Source organism: Callospermophilus lateralis, chromosome 10, assembly GCF_048772815.1.
Source record: "Callospermophilus lateralis isolate mCalLat2 chromosome 10, mCalLat2.hap1, whole genome shotgun sequence".
In the NCBI taxonomy this organism is placed as follows: domain Eukaryota; kingdom Metazoa; phylum Chordata; class Mammalia; order Rodentia; family Sciuridae; genus Callospermophilus; species Callospermophilus lateralis.
Genome location: NC_135314.1, coordinates 9,410,993 through 9,431,045, shown reverse-complemented (window position 1 = coordinate 9,431,045; position 20,053 = coordinate 9,410,993). Strand labels below are relative to the sequence as shown.

The 20,053-nt window shown below is 41.1% G+C and overlaps 1 protein-coding gene across 1 annotated transcript in view; it reads right to left on the bottom strand.

The window, feature by feature from the left end:
- Positions 1-8,131: 8,131 nt before the first annotated feature.
- The window catches only part of Runx1 (RUNX family transcription factor 1), a 222,212-nt gene continuing 210,290 nt past the window's right edge, over positions 8,132-20,053 (bottom strand). Inside the window, exons 7-8 of the mRNA XM_076867762.2 lie at positions 14,644-14,805; positions 8,132-8,871 (exon numbers count right to left, since the gene is read on the bottom strand). Of these exons, the coding sequence (XP_076723877.1) occupies positions 8,396-8,871; positions 14,644-14,805 (638 nt within the window). The 3' untranslated portion in view covers positions 8,132-8,395. The remainder of the gene's footprint in view (positions 8,872-14,643; positions 14,806-20,053) is intronic.

The window sequence follows — 20,053 nt, the reverse complement described above, 5'->3', positions numbered from 1 at the left end:
GGTGCACCTCATTGAGATGTCTGAGCCTGGTATCTTTCTAGGCTGCTGATAGGTCAGTGCCTAGGGGTCCTAACAAGTCCTTTCCACCAGAGATGTGCTTCTTTCCTCTGGAATCAGAACTTAGGGAGAGTGAGAATTGTTGAGGGCCATGGTCTAGGTCTTTATCACTTTGGAATTACCAGTCGTGGTCAGAAAGCCAGCCCTCAACACGTAGTTGTGGCCTGAATTAATAAATAAGAACAGCTTTCAGTTTCAGAGCACTCATCAGGTAGCAAGCAATGTTCAAAGAACCTTATATGCTTCCATGCATACCAACTTCACAACAAGCCTATTTTACAGATTTGCAAAATGAGACTCAAAGATAGTTTTTATAATTCACTCTCAGAACCCTAGGGAACCTGTGGTAGTGCTACAGTCTAGTAGGGCTCCTCCTCTTTCTGATTTGCACAGGACAATAAGACTTCATTATGAAGACTGACAATGGAGACTCAGAGGGAGTCCTCAGTGGCTGTCATCTGCATTTGTATTAGATGAAAAAATTGTGAACAATTCTGGAACAATTCTCCTTTTTCTTTCCAATGCATTGTATAGGGTTCCCCCTCCCCCCGCCTTAGGAAATGTATTCTAAAAATTATACTTTGCTAGTTAACATGTTATTTCATTTGCATTCACTCAGAGAAAGGTGCTAGGTGAGGAAGGCAAGCCAAACAGGATTAAACTCCCATGAATCACCAGGTGGATAAAGTACCTTGGACGCTTTCGAGGGGAGTGTTGAGATTATGTCTCTTCCTATAGGATTTGTCCTTGGGAAATGAACGTGGTGACAAACACAAAGCTTGAATACTTGTATCAGCTCTATGTCTCATGCTTGACCCCTTGTTCAAGGGGGACAATGCAAAGGCAGGAAAGAGAGCCAGGAAAGGAAGCAGTTGATTACCCCTGCAAACCTGAGCTTCCGGCAGTTGCTGCTATCTTTGGAGTCTTTGGCTTATAGAAGCCTCACCTAAATCTCTGCCTTCATCTGCACATGGTATTCTCCCTGGGTGCATGATTTTGAGTAAAAATTCCTCTTTTTTTTTTTATAAGAATATCAGTCATATTGGATTAGAGATCTACCCTAATCCATTATGATCTCAACTAATTATATCTGTAACAACCTTGTTCCCATTTTAGCACATTCTGAGGTACTAGGTGTTAGAACTTCAAAATTATGACTTTTGTGGGCACACGACATAACCCACTACAGTAACTTTGCCACTTTCTCCTTTTTGGCCCATGATGACCTTATGTGGGAACACTTCCGAGTGTCTACTGTTGAGGGCACAATGCTGTCTTGGGTTGTGGTTACGAGATAGTAGCCTGTAGCTGGGAGACAAGGATGGGCCATGGCTTAGAGCAAAATCTGTGGGCTTTTACAGAGATCTGAACCCAGAATTTTATTCAATGCCATTTTCATCCAATGCATTCAATGACTCATATGACCTTGGCCTTCCCAGCCTTGTGCTCCAAGCAGCTGACCTCCTGGTACGTGTGGGTATGTGCTCACATGTGTACATTGGGTGCATGTGTGTGTGCACATAGTGTTGGAGACAGAAATAGCTCTGAGAATGGTCCCTTTATTACCCTCCTGATACAATTATTCTTACCTTTTTGGATCTTTCCACTTTTTTGTTTGGTGAGGGTACTGGGGATTGACCCCAGGGGTACTTTACCACTAAGCCACATCCCCAGCCTTGTTTTTTTATTTTAAGACAGGGTCCCACTAATTTGCTGAGGGCTGTGCTAAGTTGTTGAGGCTGGCTTTGAACTTTCGATCTTCCTGCCTTAGCCTCCTGAGAGCCACTGGGATTACAGGTGTGTGCCACAACATCCGGCCTGCATTTCTTCCTCTTGACATGACCGTTCCTGTCTTTTGAAAATAAATGGCAATTATTCATCGAAGTCTTCCTTGATGTTTCCAGGCTGTTTCATTAGTACCTTTTTGGATTTTTTCATGCGATGCTACGACTCTACATGCTTTAATGGTGTGTTTGTCTGAGGTCTAATTTGTGGGTCTTATGCAGAATGGGCATGCAGAACTCCTTACTTCAAACATTACTGTTATGCTGCAGAATACCAATAAACCAAGTGGGGCTCTCCTAAAAGCACTGGCTGTGAAGTTGGCCTCTCTGCCCACCTGGCTCATGGATTATGAGCATCCTTAGTACCAGTAACTCAGCAATGTTGGGTAAACAAATGAATCAGGGATGGGATTGTGGCTCAGTGGTAGAGTGCTTGCCTAGCTTGTGTGAGGCACTGGGTTCGATTCTCAGCATCACATATAAACAAATAAATAAATAAAGATCCATCAATAACTAATAAAAATATTTAAAAAATTAAAAAATAAATGAATCAATCAATGAACGAATATAAGGGTAAACTTAAAAATTTGAAAGGCAGTCCTCTTTATGCCTGCAACTTTAACGCCTGCAGAACCCCTCACAATCACTGAGGTGAGAGAAAAAAACGGCTGTGTGCAGTTATTTTTAAGAACAGATAATTTTACTTTGTATTTGTGTAAGTCTTCTCATCTTCAAAACACTTGCAAAACATTAATTAATCCTTACAACAGCATCGGTGAAATTGAAACTAGAAGGAGAATTTGAGGCATCCAAAGTTTAATTACCAATATTAAAATTTGGCACACAACTAACACTCCTCCCATTGGGGCAGTCAACACATTCCATACCATCTCCCCTCCTGCTGAAGAGCTGAACTCTATGCTACCAGTCAGGAAGGCGGCAAAGCTACTGTGAGAAACCCCAAGGGCTGGGGAGAGGGAATTATGTACCTGAGACGGAGTTGCCTTTATTGGCTTCTGAGTTCCCTTAAGAATCTGGGGTCTGTAGTCACAGACACAGGTGGGCTCATTTTGAACAAAGATGTGGAGACCTCTATGAAGTCATAAGACAAGGCTTAGCCAATTATCCTAAACAGAAAGAAAAAATAAATATGTGATATATACTTCATATGTATATATAAAGTAAAGTGAAGAAAAGCTTGGCTTTATACAAAGACAGCCAGCCTAGTGGGCCCACATGAAGGCAACATGGAACTTCCAGAACCACAAGCATTTTGAACTTTTGGACTCTGTAGGCTGGAGGGATGGGACTAGGGCTCGTGCTCTCAGTAGAGGGAGAAGCCTGTCCCATGTAGGGTCTGCACTATTGTTCTCCTACCTCCTGAAGGGAGATGAGCTTAACTTCCCATTTCTTAAGAGTGGACCATATGCACAGTGACTTTCAGAAAGGACAGAATGAAGGAGGGTGTTAAGCATACCTTTGCAGAGGAGAAGACTGACAGACACTACCTCAGGCAGGTGGTCAAGGTCAACATCAACGTGCAAATGTTGTTATTTTCTTCTTCAGGCATAGATCTCTCCTCTGGAGTACTTTGAGTCTTCAAAAGGTACAGAATTTCTCTGACCTTAAAGTTAAGTTTAAAAAACTGCTACTGACAGTGGAAACCAACATTCCCTGACTAGTTTCTGTTTTCTTCTCCCAGTGCAGAGCTACATTGTATAGAATCTGATCCTCCCACCCATTTCCTACCTCTGCTCCTTGGCCGTGGAGTCCTAGGTCACTTGCTTTGGTTCCTGATAATTTTGGGGGTCACCTTGTGGACCATCTAAGACCACTTGCAAGTCCATGAGACGGCAGTGACAGAGCGGAAGAAGCTCTAGGCAGCAGTTCTTGGGAGGAAGGTGACTTGTGTCACACCAAGTCTTGAGACTGCAACACTATGTGCAGGGGTGGTGGTGAGGGAAGAATTTCTTTAAAAAAAAAAAAAAAAAATCCCAACTACTACCCGGACCTGACTTGTGTATTTATAGAAATGAAGGCAGATGTCTGTGACTGGTCTCAGGTTGGACACACACCCTTTCTACCTCGTGTTTGAAATCTCTTATAATTACTTTTCTTTCTTTTCCTTACTTTTATTCTAAAAATGCATTAAAACATACTTTCGAGCTCCTTCATGCCCAAAGAATCAAGCCCAGGTGTCTAGGCCTTCTCTGGGTCATCATGCCTCAGAAGCCAGGGCATGCTGGAAAGACTGAAGGGTGAGGGCTCAGACTTGGGCTTGGGGTCATTTGTGGAAAATATTTTCATAGTGAGTTGTAATGGGCTTCACTTGACATTCTAGGCATCCATCTCAGAGAAAGACAAAACCAATTTAATAAGGTGTGCGTACTTGTCAAATTGTTTATTTGCCATTCACACTAGTTATAATATTGGATTTACACAGGAAACTGGTAAAAAAGAAAGTCAGGCTCTAATGGCTCCTGGGCAGCAGCAGTCTAGCCGCCCTGCACAGGCTGGGCATGACACGCCCTCCCAGAAGAGGGGCAGCTGCCCACCCTGTCTGTACAGTGGACTGTGCACATGGAGTATCTGCTCTCCTGTGCTACTTAGAAACAGCTTGCAGAGGGGTTTCTGGGGTATTCTCTTGTATCTTATCTGGTTGAAAACCTGAGCTTGACAGTTCCCCTTCAGGAAGTGTTCAGAATGTCAGTACCAGGGAGAAAGAAGCCCATGCACCAGTTTTCAGGGTGCTTGTGACCAGATCTAATAATTGCCGCCCAGACACTAGGTAGGGGCTGAAGTAGAACTACATTCTCCATTGTTTTTCCAATAGATGTATTATACTGTCATTTCAATTTGGACGTTTATTTTTCCATTAATTTTTATACATCCAGAATAACACAAATAACCAACAGTTCTTTTTGTTTTTGCACATTCATTTCCCCTAGAACAAAAAGTGAACTTTAAAAAAAAAATCGGAACCATGCTATTAGCTGTTTACAAAAGTGAATAAGAAGTAGCTTGTTTTTAAGTCTAAAATAAACAAAATAGAAAGAAGCATTTTTTCCTAGTATTTAGCAAACATAAGAAAAAGTCCTTAGAAACACACAAAAAAATTGAAAAAAGTTATTACAGGCATTAACAATATTTTATAAAGAAGCTTAAAATCTATTTACATACATAAATACAATTAACTTTGTTGAACCCTTCTGGAAGGGGGAAAGAAAAAACAAGCCAAATGATCAGCATCATCAATACTGACCTGGCTTAAGGGAGGGAAGAAATTCCCAACAAACCAACCAACCAACAAACAAAAAACCTCAAACAAATGTATACTCCAGGGTAAACCAAAAGGTATTTTGTTCAGATGTTTAAAAAAAAGTCTCTGTCTGAGATTATTGTCAAACCAATCTTTTTTCATGTATAAAAGACCCCAAACATGTCATTCCCCTAAGAAAAAAAAAAAGAAGAAAAAACAAACAAAAACAAAACAAAAAACCGTCAAAACCAGGACGGAATGTCCCAAGGAAACAGGAATCTGCAATCCTAAATTGCAGGACATTTGAGTGAAACCATTCATTTCCTTTCTAATCAGAGAATTTCTGTTTATCTGCCCAGAAACCTTAGGCAGCAGAAAGGCTCTGTACTCCCTGATTGTAATTTGCCGAGGAAGGTTTCTCTTGCTGCATTTGGACAGCAAGCAGATCCAAAATGGTTGGCAATGTCTCTGTTCTGTTGGAAGAAACCCATGAGCAGGAGAAAGGCTGACTCACCCTGTTCTTTATGCAAAGGGAGAAGAACTGGACCTCCTGTGTTCTGGACATTTGGTATGGGGTGGGTGTGGGCTACTTCCCCAGAGAATGGGAGGATGAAGGAGGGAGAAGGTGGGGCTTGGAGGGGAGAGGAAAAGGGACACATTGAAGGGCAGAGGAAAAGAAATACATTGTCAGATAGTAAGAAAAGTAGAAAGAACTGAAGTATGTGTCCATATAGGAATCATATGTAAGGACATGAATAAGCAGTAGAAACAGTATGTTCAGTCTTTCTTCTCCTGGACCAATGTTCCCAGATACATACAGTAATTACAATGCTGGCTTAAGGGTCTTGCTAATATCTTAATTTACCTGAAGGTAATGAATGCAATTCCTCAGGGGCGAAAATTTGTTTGGATGAGACCTATCTCCAAAAAAACTAACGTGGTGTTTTTTTTTTCCCCTGAAATTATTAAATACTATATATGCTGGTAAGGGTCTGTGAAGCTCTGAATGGCCAAATAAATGAGTCTACAACAAAGTGATAAACCCTCTCCATACATGGCTTTGAGAGTAAAGGTTCCATGAGAGATTATCTGATTCCCCTCTTAGGGTAATAGGCTTCAGGTACCAGAATCAAATATCTTCAGGTACCAGAATTAAAGTGAAAAATATAATTTTTTTCCTTCATCTTTCCCCAACATTTTCTTAGGTCATGTATGGAAACACGGGCTAAAAAGAACATTTCAGTTCTACTTGGGGGAAACAGGCTAATGGTCCTTTTCAGAAATTAATTTTTAATTTTTCTAACATTGGTGATAATTAAGCTGCAAAAAAAGGTGTGATATGGAATAATTTACTGAAACTTAATTGTGGCAGGAGTATTATCTAAAATGAAAATGAATATTTCTGAGTTTCTCCAAGACCTGCTAAAGCTCTTCTAGATAAGAACAACCTGACATCACAAGCTGCTTTACTCTTTAACTCTTACCAAAGTGCTACTGCATCTGTGTAAAACAAATAATCAATATATATATATATATATAACTCAACAAGTTGTTTTAAATAAGTCCAGCTGTTTTGCTGCCTGCAGCCAAAGATCTAATTTGAATGCTTAAATTTATAAAATAAAAATCAAACACTGTTCTGAAGTCCTGCTTTCAAACACTCTTCAGAGTTGACCTGAAATTATTTCAACTAATTAAGAGGTACATTAAATAACAACCAGATCATTTTGAGCACACATGTCAAAACAGCAGTTCATATTTATGAGTTGTACAACAACTGCATTCTGACCAAGTCCTCCAATAAAAATAGTGCTATAAAATTTACAGTGACATTGTATACATTTGAATTGTAGCCATGGGCAGCAGTGACATGAACTTTCCTGTCATGCTGGTGCACAGACAGAAGTGCACACACCCCATAAGGCAGGGTCTCAGCCTGGTGGAAGCAACACAAAACTTGGTGAGTGAGCAACCAGAGATGGGGGTCCTGCACAGGTGGTATGAGGCTCTCCCACATGATTCCACTGAGGCAGGCAGAGGGAAATTGACTTCTTCAGGCCTGGTTTTGGGCCCACCCTCTGAAATTTAGTTGGAGACCTGTGGTCCTAAAAGAATCCAGTCCTATCTCTTCTGCTCCCATCTTTGGGAGATAGCCACAGTCCTATTCTGCTTCAATGAATGGGTACTATATCAAAGAGAAATATTTTCTTGCTATCCCAGAATTGAGCAGTTAAGGAAATGATAAATTCAATCATTTATGTGTTTCCAAAGTAAATACTGCTCCTTCACACAGCTTAGTTTGGATGTGTTGTTACAAAACATGACTGATATTCTCAGAAGGCCATGGAGTGAGTATACCCCTAGGCAGAAAAACAATCCTCTTCACAGGTGGAATCATTAGCACCTATGGGGCCAGATTTAACCTGTTTGAAGAGGGAGCCAGATATGAGACCCTGTATTGAGCCTAGAAGAACAATCCCATACTTCTGATCTTTGGAGTGACCCTCAGTGTCTAAAATCCTATTTAAAACATTGCTGCATTAGCTACCAACTTGTTTGATTAATATGAAAGGGAGTTTAATGTAAACAATATTTCTAGATAACCAAGCAATCACATTACCCATCCTTTTTTTCCAGCCTTCTTCAATGTAATACATTTAACTTTGGCTACTATAAAAAAAAAATGTAGTACTTGATATCTTTCTTCTTAATATAAGTACACTTAAATAGTTTTAAAAAAGTATCAACACATAAGTCAATGTCTGAACATCAAGATACATAAATATCTAGGGATTCCTTGTGGGAATACAGTAGTTAAAAATGACCCAAAGCTGTAGCTGTCTCTCAAAACAAACAAAATCTACCCAAAAGTCCAAAAGAAAAGTTAAATAAAACTTACAGAAAAGGGAATCATATTTCTTTCAATTGTCAAAGCAAGAAAGAAGCAAGCTCAAATTTATATATATATGTTTGTAAAAATAAAAACCACCCAAATGCAAATTTGCATTTTGCAATTTATAAGGTGCGGAAAAGAAAAATTAGAAACAAGAATTGAGAGGCCAAACAGGGTGAATTGCGTCCTCCCTGCCCCCCGGGAACCAAAATTCCACACTCTTTGGAATAAACAACTTGGTTAAAAAGTTAAGTCAAGGGTATAAAATCTTTCTTTTATTCACAGCATTGCTAAATCAGAAGCATTCACAGTTTCCCTCCGGGAACTTCCTGTTTGCCTTGCCACGTGCCCACGTGGCAGCGAGCGGATGCCTGGCTCGGAGGCTGCGCAGGCCCGTCACCCTCAGTAGGGCCGCCACACTGCCTCCTCCAGGCGCGCGGCCGGGGCCATGTTGGTGGGCGAGTTGCTGTGGCTGCCCTCGGCCTCCACCACGTCGCTCTGGTTCGGGAGGCTGGGGTTGAGCAGCGCGGAGCCCGTGGAGGCGTTGGTGCAGGGCGGCAGGATGCGCGGTGGCGAGCGCTCGCCGCCCACCATGGAGAACTGGTAGGAGCCGGCCGAGGTGCCGTAGTACAGGTGGTAGGACGGCGAGCTGGCCTGGAACGGGCCGCCTTGCGCCTGTGACGAGCCGGGGTAGGGCGGCGGCAGGTACGTGTGGTAGCGGGTGGCCGAGCCCATGGCCGACATGCCGATGCCGATGCCCGACGTGACAGGAGTCGGGGAGTAGGTGAAGGCACCTGGGTAGTGCATGCGAGGGTCTGAGATGGAGGGAAGCGCGGGGAACTGGCGCGGGTCACCGAAAGCCGTCAAGTCCGGCGCCGCTGCAGGGGCGGAGGAGAAAATGCCATGAGTGTGGTGTTGAGGCCACGCCCCTTCCGCCAGAATGCTCCTGCCCAGGAAGTGGGCCACCACCCAGAATGCCTTGTCCCAGGAAGTGGGGAGGCTGCCCAGAATACTGCCGTCCAGGAAGGTGCGGTTTTGTCCAGAATGCTAATCACCCAGGGAGGTGGGTATGAAAACTAATAGTGAGACAGACAGTAATATAGGCCACTATGTAATATGGCATATGTTATATGAATGATATTGTAAAATAAATATTTGTATTACATAGATACATAGATGTGCTAGAGTGTAATATGTACCATATAGATAAAAGAGTGGTTTGATCCTAAGTGGCCAAACTGCAGCCTGTCAGCCAAATGTGACGGGACCAAAGCTTAAGATTTTTGTTTTTAAAAAAACATTCTGGGAGTTATGAGTTCTTCTTCTTCTCTTCTTTTTAATGGTGGGGAATAAAAAGTCCAAAGAAGAATAGTATTTTCTGATGTAAAAATTATAAGGAATTAAAAATCCATTGTCCACTCATAAAGTAGAACATAGCCTCACTCTCTCATATATATTGCCTATGGCTGCTTTTGAGCTACCACTTTTGAGCAAAGTTGAGTGATTGTGACAGCAACTGTAGGGCCCATAAATCCTTAAATATTTATTCTCTGGTTCTTTACTAAAAAAAAAAAAATCTACTCTCTATATATGTTAATCGATATTAATGCCAATTAATATATTGATAATATGAATGTTAATGTATCAACATTAATATAACAATATACAATGACATAACACTATATATAATGTAACAGATACACTTGATATATTACTAGTAATTGAATATAACAGTATTAATATATACTGCTACATTATACATAATATTTAGGTTGAATCATAGAAAACTCCACCATTTTTGAAAGCCTGTTCTGAAATTGCTAAAATTTCTCATTATCCAACATAATGCATGCCATAGTGATGACTAAAGTGAATGTTGGTAAACATCGTTAGCACTTCTCTGTCCTGACGTCTGTCTTCAGACTGGTTCCACATTTGTAGAAACAATACAGCCTTGATTTCACTTGATATTCTCTAATATGTGCTCCAGTAGCTTGTTGAACCAAATCACTGAATGTAGAACCTTGATTTATCTATTCTATTTTTGCACATGTTGAAATTTTACCAGGAATGGCCAATCTTTGTTTATAAAATTCATTTCATAAGATTGTGAATTTTCTGTCTCACAAATTCTTTGGCTGTGGTTGTTCACTGTATCCCTCTGCATTTTTCTAACCCATAGGTTGCACTGGGAATTTCAAGAGGTTTTGAGTACTAGGAAGAGTTTCCTATGTCCTGCAGATCAGAGTTTATCAGAAGTACACTATTAACTTTTTCAGTTAGATTATTTGTAGGGGTGGTTGGGGAGTGTCTTGTGCACTATAGGATATTTGGCAGCATCTGTGGCCTTTTCCTGCTAGATGCCAGGAGTGCCCCCCTCTCCATTTTGACAACCCATTGCAAAAGTTATCTGAAAGCTGGGGTGAGGGTCCCAGTCAACCCTGTCTGAGAACCTTTGCACATACAGGATGGCACCCTGGGGTAGTTTTTGTTCCTCAGAATTATTCATTAAATGAGCAGACCAGGACTATAGTTATTACATCAGCAAATCCAAAGACAGCAAGAAAAGAGCAGAAGCAAGAATTAAATGTTCACAATTTTAAGTTATCAAATCAACATGTAAAATAACTCTAAGCTCAGATGGCATGCAGCCTGTGTCCTTTTGAATTCAGGCTGATAGAGATCCTTGATGGAGCCAAAAGCTTGCTCTGAAAGGAAAGCTACCGGAGCGGATTAATCTGTTTTTGGAAGGCATCGGCTGTTGATCAACTTCCTCATATTTCAAGTCTATTATTCCAGCAGGGAGAGCTAGTGTTCTCTCTCTCCTTTTCTCTCTCCTCCCATTCTGACCCAGCCCCCCAATAATCTTTTATTGCACTAACACATTTTTAAAAAATGAACTCCTGTGTACATTTAGGGTGAATGTGATGAGGGGATCTACTCCTCATCTGAGAGGTAATTAAAGTTTATAGAAACAGCCAAAGTCTACAGCAAATCCCTCCACTAATGAGGAAACCAGGAGTCTGACTTTCAAACAAACACTCCTGTTAATCTTTTCAAAGCGAGTCAGACATGTGGGCAGGGAAAACGTTGTAAACTGACAGTAGTTCTGGGGCTGCCCTTCCTTGGCCACTCTCTAGCTCATTCTCAAGCCAGGCCACACCTCATTCCACAGGGTTCATCCCTGCCTGCTTGCTGGGGCCATCTGTGAGCAAGCCCTGTGTCACTTGTTTTTGCTTACACAGAGAGCTGTGACACATTTGAGAGTTAACAGGAAGCTTGACTCCATTTTTCCAGTTAGATTTATATAGTCTAGGGAGAAGCCGAGGTAGGAGGAAAAGCATTAGGCAAATACAATCAATTTGTTGTCATCTGATGCAATGCTCTGGACACAAATAAATGACTCTGCCCATTATTCCTCTTGCTTCATCTGCCCTGAGACAAAAAGGTGAATCTACTGGAAAAATGAATGAAAGGTCACCCTGTTTCATAGCAGTGTCTGGATATGCTCTGCCAGTCTGTTCCAACTACTACATGGTAATGTGGTGATGGTACCAAGTTACTGGAATCCTGAGTGAGTCCCTGATTTGTCATGGCTGTAAGTACTGGAATGATGTTACAGTCTCAGCTGTTGGGGAAAAATAATTCTTTCACTGTGGGCAGAATATCTGAAAGATCCTAAAACACTGCCTGCGATGATTCTTCTATCTATACAGTAGCAATGTCATTCCCCAAAAGACCATCCATTTGGTCAAATTATCTTTTTTACACACATTTTGATAATAAAACAACTTAAGTCCTCTAGATATGCTCAAGTTCAAGTGTTCTGTTCAAATGCTTGTTTTCATTTTTGTGTCTGTTCTAACAGCCCTTATTACGACCCATCAGTCATGAACAAGTCACCTACTGGGTCATAGCTTATCTGTCCTTTTGGCAGGCCTGGTGCCCCCTTATTCAGTAGCAGTATGGGCAGAGATGGGGACCCCTGATAGTCGTAGGGAGCTTTTCAAGAATAGGAAATCTGGAATTAGGAGGTTCAGGTATTTTAGTTGGAAATGTTTCCCCATCTATCAGGCTAAATATTTGCCATGACAGATGAAGTCTCTACTCTGCAGCTTGACATGGATGAAAGCAGCCCCACTCCTGGGCCCCTCCCACTGCCCCCAAAGGATTAAACAACCTGAGCAGATAATGGCTGCCTTAAAAGGATCTTTTGCATGACTCAGATTAATGCATGCTGTCTGTCGCCCAGGTTGGCAGCTAAACATTAATTTTTTTTTTTGAAAAAAGAAAAGAAAAGTAAACCTCCAGATGACAACTCTTTTCAGACAAGGTGTGGAGTCTGTCTGCAAAGGACAGGGAGAGAGACAGACAGTGTCCATGTCCCCAGTGCAGAAGGAAGCCCAGGTGGGGCTGGGGGCTGGGAGAGGGGCAACACACAAAGCTGTCAGGTGAGATTAAAAGGTAAAGCAGCCACAGAGCAGTGTCAAGTTCTCAAAGCTGTCGGTCTGGGCAGCCACTTTCTTTTATGTACCCCAGCCCCCTCTTGCCCCCAGGTTTATGACAACACTTTTTACTTCTGTGCTCCAGGCTTGATTTCTCAGAGGGAGTTCAGCCAATTTGAAGAGTGTCTCCCATGCTGTTCTCTGCCACTGGTGAAAGCTTGCCTGGAATTCTCCAGTCCTCCCTCTAGGACGACAGAGCATCATTCCAGAGTGCTGGAATGGGATGTGGTTTTTATCCTTGTCCTATTCCCATGCCACAAAGCATCTGTCCTTACTCCTCGGGTAATGGAATCCATGTTATTTAGAAGCATAGGTATGATTATAGATTTGGGAATACATGTGGAATATATTCTTTTTTAAAAAGCCACCCTTACTTCTGAACACTGGGCAGCTGGAGGAGCTGACCTCGAGGATTCTTGGACTATAGGTACAGATCTTGGGTGGTAACCAAGTCAAAAGATTCATATAATAAATTCTAAGGGACAGACCAGCAGCAAGGATATTTCTAAGGGAAGCAGTGATTGTTTCAGATGTAGACTATAATCAGTGGGCACAGCAGTTCTGCTGAGAAGAACCAGTAAAAGCTGACAGGGGCCTTTGGAATCAAGTTCTGTTCCCAAGAGATAGGTTTTTAGAAAAAAGCTGAACAGATAACACTCAACTCCTTAGACCAGCAGTGAAAATATTGGCATTAATGGCCCAAAAGAATGTGAAAACAATACGTAGGTTGGCTTTCCTGCTTTACTGTAGCATCAAGGAACATCTGAAGGCAGTGGTTCTCAGATGGGGGCAGTTTTGCTGCCCCGTGGACATTTGGCAATGTTTGGAGACATTTTTGAGTGTCATGCTTAGGGGAGGTTCCCTAACATTTCATTCTAGGTGCCACTGGCACCTAGAATCCAAGGGTGCTGCTAAATATTCTACAGCACATAGCACCCAGCACCCCTCCCCTGCCCCAACAAAGAATTATTTGACCCAAATGTCAATAGTGCTGTTATTGAGTAGCTCTGAGGAGATATTTATATGAAGCACTAAGAAGCAGTTAAGGCATCTGGTGAGATCTCAAGTAATCACACTTGTTTGGAAAACAGAAGTTCACAACATTCAAAATGGCAGACGTGACTCCTTTGCCTGACCCTGTAATCTGCTATAATCTGATCCCAAGAGCTAAAAAGCAAAACCCATCACCCTCCCCTGGTTCCAACACACATGCAAGTGTGTTTGCAGGCCTTATAATGCTTAAGTTCTCTGAAATATTTCCACAGTTTGGTCCAGCTCCAATTTCAAAGCCCCAAATAGTAAGTTTCTTCTTTTGCTTTCAACAAAGGAATTTTTCTCTGTAACTGATTTCCCTGCCCACAAGCAAAGGTGAGTGCCAAATCCAAAGGCTTGTAGGTTAAATGACTAATATTTAATGAGCTCATATTAACAACAATTATGCTAACCATGACACCTGAGCTTTTCACTGTGTCCCTCTAACCTTGGTCTGAACAGCTCTTACTCGAGAATACCTCATTTGGGGTACATTTGCTTCCTATCCTGCATGTGCCCCATTGTGTCATTCATGGGACCTATGAAAACTCACCACCACCAGATAGACCAGTCCCATCAGCCCGCAATCCAGTTGGAATAATGAGTTCTGAAAGATGGCCACTTTAGCTTTACAGGTGAACCCTTTAGCTACCATTCTTTCCCGACAAACATGAGCAACCCCCAGTGCCCAAGGAATCAAATTCTCCAAGCCACTTCTGTCTCCATATTCATAGTCTCTGCCTTTTAGTATCAAGAAAAATCACTGCATACTTGTCAGGTATGGTGGCACCCATCTGTAATCCCAGCAGCTCGGGAGGCTGAGGCAGGAGGATGGCAAGTTCAAAGCCATCTCAGCAACTTAGCAAGTCCCAACATAACTTAGTGAGAACCTTGTCTAAATCAATCAATTGAGGGTGTGGTTCAATCCCTGGTACAAAAAAAAAAAAAAGAATCTGTGCATGGGCAAGGGATTTAGAGCAGAGATAGGCAACTCTGTCATTATGTCATGTTTTAGTCAATTAATAATGATCTGCCAACCCCCTTTATGCCATCTCCTCTAGCCTCCCAAACCTTCCACAGCAGCTGTGCTGTAAATATTTTCAGAAGACTTACTTGAGAGTCGACTGGAAAGTTCTGCAGAGAGGCTTGTCATGCCACTGGCACGTCCAGGTGATATAGGTGTTGCTGGGTGTACAGAAGGAGAGGCGATCGACCCCAGGTATTGGTAGGACTGATCGTAGGACCATGGTGGGGACGGCTGGATCTGCCTTGTATCTGTAGGGAATCAGGGAGGCAGGTTAGAGTTGTGTGGGGTGGGATTTAAAAATAAAATTACTTTATAAGAAACGAGCAACCTTTGTTTAAATATATTATAATTCACTCAGCCTGTTCACCAGTGTTCAGTATGCCTACTTGATTCCAAGAATCTGCCCATTATATGCTTTTTCTCTTAGAAGATGCTGAGGTACAGATACTGAAATATATTTGATTTTTGTCAGACAACTATTCCTTCCAAAGGTTTTATTTAATCAGACTAGTAATGACAAGGGAGTAGATTATGCTTTTGAGTGTTCTGTTCAAACTGTTGGAGTACTGGACCTACAATACCTGCTGACTTCAGATATGGGCCACTCGGTGGCCCTTTCAAGCTTTACCAATAATTAGTTACCATTATTGGAAACATTTTATATATAAACTCAGGTGATCACCTGTCTATCGGTATTCAGTAAGCAAAAGGGATGTGGAGTTTGGCAATTTTTTATACCTTTGACAAAAATATTCCATGGGCTTGTGTTTTCCATGTAGGTGGATATTCTTCCAAGAACGACAGAGAAGATCTGGCTGAGGAAGTGGCAGTGGCTCTAATGACCTGTTCACAAGCCCAGCAGTGGTATTGGCTCTGTCAGCCCAGGCAGCCTACTGTTTTTCCAGACTTGAAGTTTGCAACATTTGAAGGACAGATTTTTTTAGTAAGTATTTTATAGATTGCCATTATAATAAGAGACTTGAGACAGAGAAGGGACAATAGTCTGACTTCAAAGGATTTAGACAAAATGGATTTTGTCAGTTTCACTGTAGCACACAGAAGACTCTTAGTTTTCCAAAGCATCACATTGTTTGCAGAAGAAAAGGTGAGGGGGTAGGGCCTCTGTGCTTAGGCAAAATATGCAAGGAAATTTAAGTCAGATGTTGTCCCTACTTCAGGACAGTTTTACATTTCTTTAGGGTTAAACATTTATTTTCTCTTTGTGTCCCATCTTTATTGTGGACAAAGATAACAGAAACTACATGACCCCCAAAGGTCTCTCCATACTTAAAGCCTCATGACCTTGGGAGTTGCAATCCAGGAAGATCAGGCTTCTTTAGGAAAACACCAGGTTTAAGTTTTGTGAACCCTGTGTTATAACGAAATGAGTTATTTCTGCTCATTATGAAATAATGTGGGTCTGCTCCTCCAGATACTGCATTTCCAGCAAAGTTTATCTCTTTTGAAGTTTATCTCTTTTTATGTTTATCTCTTTGAAGTTGCCACAGTGGACAACAGAATCAGACATTTGGAGACCCAAGTCTTCCTCCCCACTCTTTCCCTGATAGCCTTCCTCCCTCCCTCATACTGATCCATTTCTCTCTTTTTTCCCCTCTCAAAAACATCTTAAGTTTTAAGTTTCAAAAACCTGGTAGTTCCTGGGCAAATATTTTTTAACTTGGAATCTTTCAAATCTAATAGTAAAGAGAGGTCTTCATTTTCCCCCCAAATTTTAGAGAACTTGAAGAGATGGAAGGAGTAAGAGAGCTGGTCCATATTAAACTCAGTGGAAAATAAATGTTGAACTGCAGTTGAAGCTCCTATTAATCTCATAGCTGGCGGTTTCTGTAGTTGAAGGCAAACAGATATAGTAGACTATTCAATATTTTCATGTTACTTGTTGTATTTTGCTCCAAGTGGGAAAAAAAATCACATACTCAGATGTTTTCTATAAGATGCATTATGTTCTAGATACACACATTTACTAAGTGAATATATAGTACTCAAATATTCTAATCACTTAAAAAGCAAACAAAAGAGGTTTTATAATTGTCATAAAGCCCTTGGGGTGTGAATTGCGGTATCGTAATTCACGCCTTGTTGTGTAGACAGCCTAGTACCCCTAAACCCATGTCTAAAACCACACTAAGCATAAAGCATTATGCCATGATTCATGCTCTGTCATGTTTTACTGTAGTGAAAAAGTTGTGCTAGGCTTTTCTAAACTCATAATTAAACCATGCAAACGTTGCATAATATTTCACAGCCTTTTAAAAATATGCTTTGGTAAAATGATCTTTATGATTAAAGTCCAAGTTCTGTGATTTCTTTTTTTAAACACAGGGTTACAGATTCAATATAATCTTACTTTACATCATAACTTGGCTTTCCAGGTTTCAGAGTAGGGGACAACACACAAAACCTGAAGCCACCCTCCCATTGGCTTCCATTCCTGTGATCACTATGAACTGTGTGCTTGGGTTCATTGCCAGTGGTGGGCCAGAAGGTGGTGATGGTGAGCCTTTCCTTGCAGTTTTGGATGTTTTCTTCTTCTACAAGTGTTATTAATGAAAAAGAACAAAATGGGTGTGACAGTAAGGAGCTTCCTGCATTTAATTTACCAAAGTTACCATCTTTGCTCCGATGGGGCCCACATGAACAGGCAAGCATAGAAATGGCGGTGTCGTGGGCTGCCTGGAGCACTGGACTGACGGGCAGAAGTGGGCTTTGGGCCTGTCTGTGTGGTGAGCAATTAGCTGATCCTGGATTACTCATTTATGCTTTCTTATTCTTATCTCCCAAGGATGTGATCTCTAAATCCCTTCTGATAGTAACAGAGCAGGATTCTCATTCAAATAGGCCCTACCCAGTATTTCTGGGCTTAACTTGTATGCAACTTGGGCTTGTTTGTTAAGCAAAGCCAGGAAGGTGGGGAATATGGGTTAAGGAATGGTCCTTGTAATCCTAACTATATATATTTGGGGAAGAGAAAATAGGGAAGGATAAGATGGAAATTATCTAGAAAAGGGCATATGTTGAGGAAGAGAAGCACCAACAGTCATTCTCCAAAGCACGGGGCTACTTGTTCTTGAAGGGTTTCCTCCAAAAAGTTAATTCATCAAAAATCACACAAGTTCATTAAACATATACTATGTGGCAGGCATATGCTAATTTAGCTGACAATAGTGGTAAAACTAATATAGTTCTTGCCCCACCACAACTTATGTCAGTGAAGATCTGAGGACTCTGTGGTGTTTGGAAACTTTTCTGTTGCATTAGTCATCATATTGAGAGTTGCTTCATCCATCCATCCATAGGTTTGGAAAGTTTTTCACTTGCGCATTCATTCATATTTCCACAAACATTTTTGCTTTACTAGGGCCACTGTGTTGGAGACTCACTAATGAATGGGTTGTAGTCCTTGCCTCTAGGATTTACGACCATTGGGGGAATCTAAGGGCTGTATCAAGGCTAACTGCTCTAAGTTAATTGTCTAATTTGGACTTGCAAACAGCTATTCCCAAGGTAGAGGTAAGAAGTCCAATGGTATTTGTTAGGTGCTTATGTTCTGCTTGTGAGTGGAAAAGTCAAGGGAAAGTACAGAACTTAACTCTTAGATTCAGTCTGAATTCTGCCTTCACCATAAACCATATGACTTTAAGCAAGTCATATTTTTTTTCTGCTCCATAGTTTTCTGACTTCAAATGTTGACAGTGAGGAATAAGTAAGATAAGCCATACATAAATCAAATACCACAGTTTCTGACCATAGTTAATGCTCAATAAGTCTGAGTAAGTATTATGATTATATTACTGAAAAGAAAAAGAAGCCTATACCAAGAGACATCTAATGTTTGTTGGTAAGGCAACACACACTTGCTGCAGGATGAGGCTCAGGTGACATTGCTTTATTCTGTGCTAAGGAGCTGGGTTCAGGAGATGAAATGGTGAAGGAATAAGGAAACTAGAAATTTGGCATGAGAGTGGAGATGGCAAGAATTCAGTATTTTAAACTCATGTTTCCATTTTTTAAAATGTACTGGATTTGATTTGAAAATTTTAAGTTGAAGCCTTTCTGCACTGAGGTGTTTCAAGAATAGATGATGTTTTGATGCAGATTACATTTTATAATGGGACTGCTTTTATTTATTTTTTTATACAGTGATATTAAAATGTCTCGAGTCAATAATAACCCTATCAAATAATTAATGTCAAAATGTCCTGCTTCTCCAGTTTGAGCTCCAAATGTGAAGAGTCAGGATTGTCCTTCTTGTCTGTACAACAGAAAAAAGCTGAACAAACTGAATACCCATGACTTCTCTAGGATCTACTAGGGAAGTGGAGTTGCAGGGCAGGCTGCACCTCAAATCTTGAGAAGCAGGAAAATACAGAGAATCCCAGTGAGGGCTACTTACCAAGAGCAGAAGCTGCTGGATGTGTGAACTGATGGGGACAATTGTGATAAAATTGCTAGAAGCTGAAAATAGGGGAAGAAACTCCTGGGAGCTGTAATCTTATCTGGGAAGGGCATTTTTTGTTTTTTGTTTTCCACTTATGAACTCTGCTATGTTCTTGTGGAATCAATATAATAGTGGGCTATAGCTTAAGGAGCTTCAAGGCAGAGGCTATTTAAGGAGGAGGTTGTAGGGAAGCCCAGTGATGATAAGGGAGACAAAAGCAAGGACAGTGGAGAGATTTGAATCCTTTGGCAGCTATAGCAGCAGTAAACATTAAAAACAGCCCAATTCCTGCCTAAACAAACATCAGAACTCACTCTAACGGCCTCTTTGCTGAAGTTCCTACTGCCTGATAATTCATGTTCAACTTTCATCAAAAAAATTTCAAGAGAAAACACAGAAAAAGTGTGAGAACCAGACTCAGATATGACACAAATTTTAGAATTTCCAGACAGGAAAATCAGCTGTAATTAAGAAGATGTTAAGGCTCTAATGGAAAAAGAAGATAACATACAAGAACAGATGGGCAGGAGTTGGAAATTCTAAGAAAGACTCAAAAAGAAATGTTGGAAATGAAAAACACTAACAGAAACGAGGTACGCCTTTTAGGGCTCATCAGTATCAGGGCTTGATTGAGGAAAGAATCAGTCAACTTGAAGATGTGTGATAGAAACTTCCCAGACTAAAAGATAAGGAGAAAAATGGAAGGGAAAATCCAGAACATGGAAGAACTGTGGGATAATGTTAAAAGGCATGACATGTACACCTGGAATGCCAGAAGGAGAAGAAAGAGAAAGAGAAAACACAGTAGGAGAAATATTTTAAGTATTAATGGCTAAGAAATTTCCAAAATTAACGAACGATCCAGGAAGCTCAGAAAACTCCAAACAAGTCAAACACCAAACCTACAACAATGCAGAAAACAGAGAAGAGAGAATCTTTAAAGAAGCTGGGGTAGGGCAGGGGAATGATACTCACTTAAGGAGGAACAAGGGTAAGAACTGCGCAGATTTCCCCCCAGAAACCATGCAAAGAGAGAG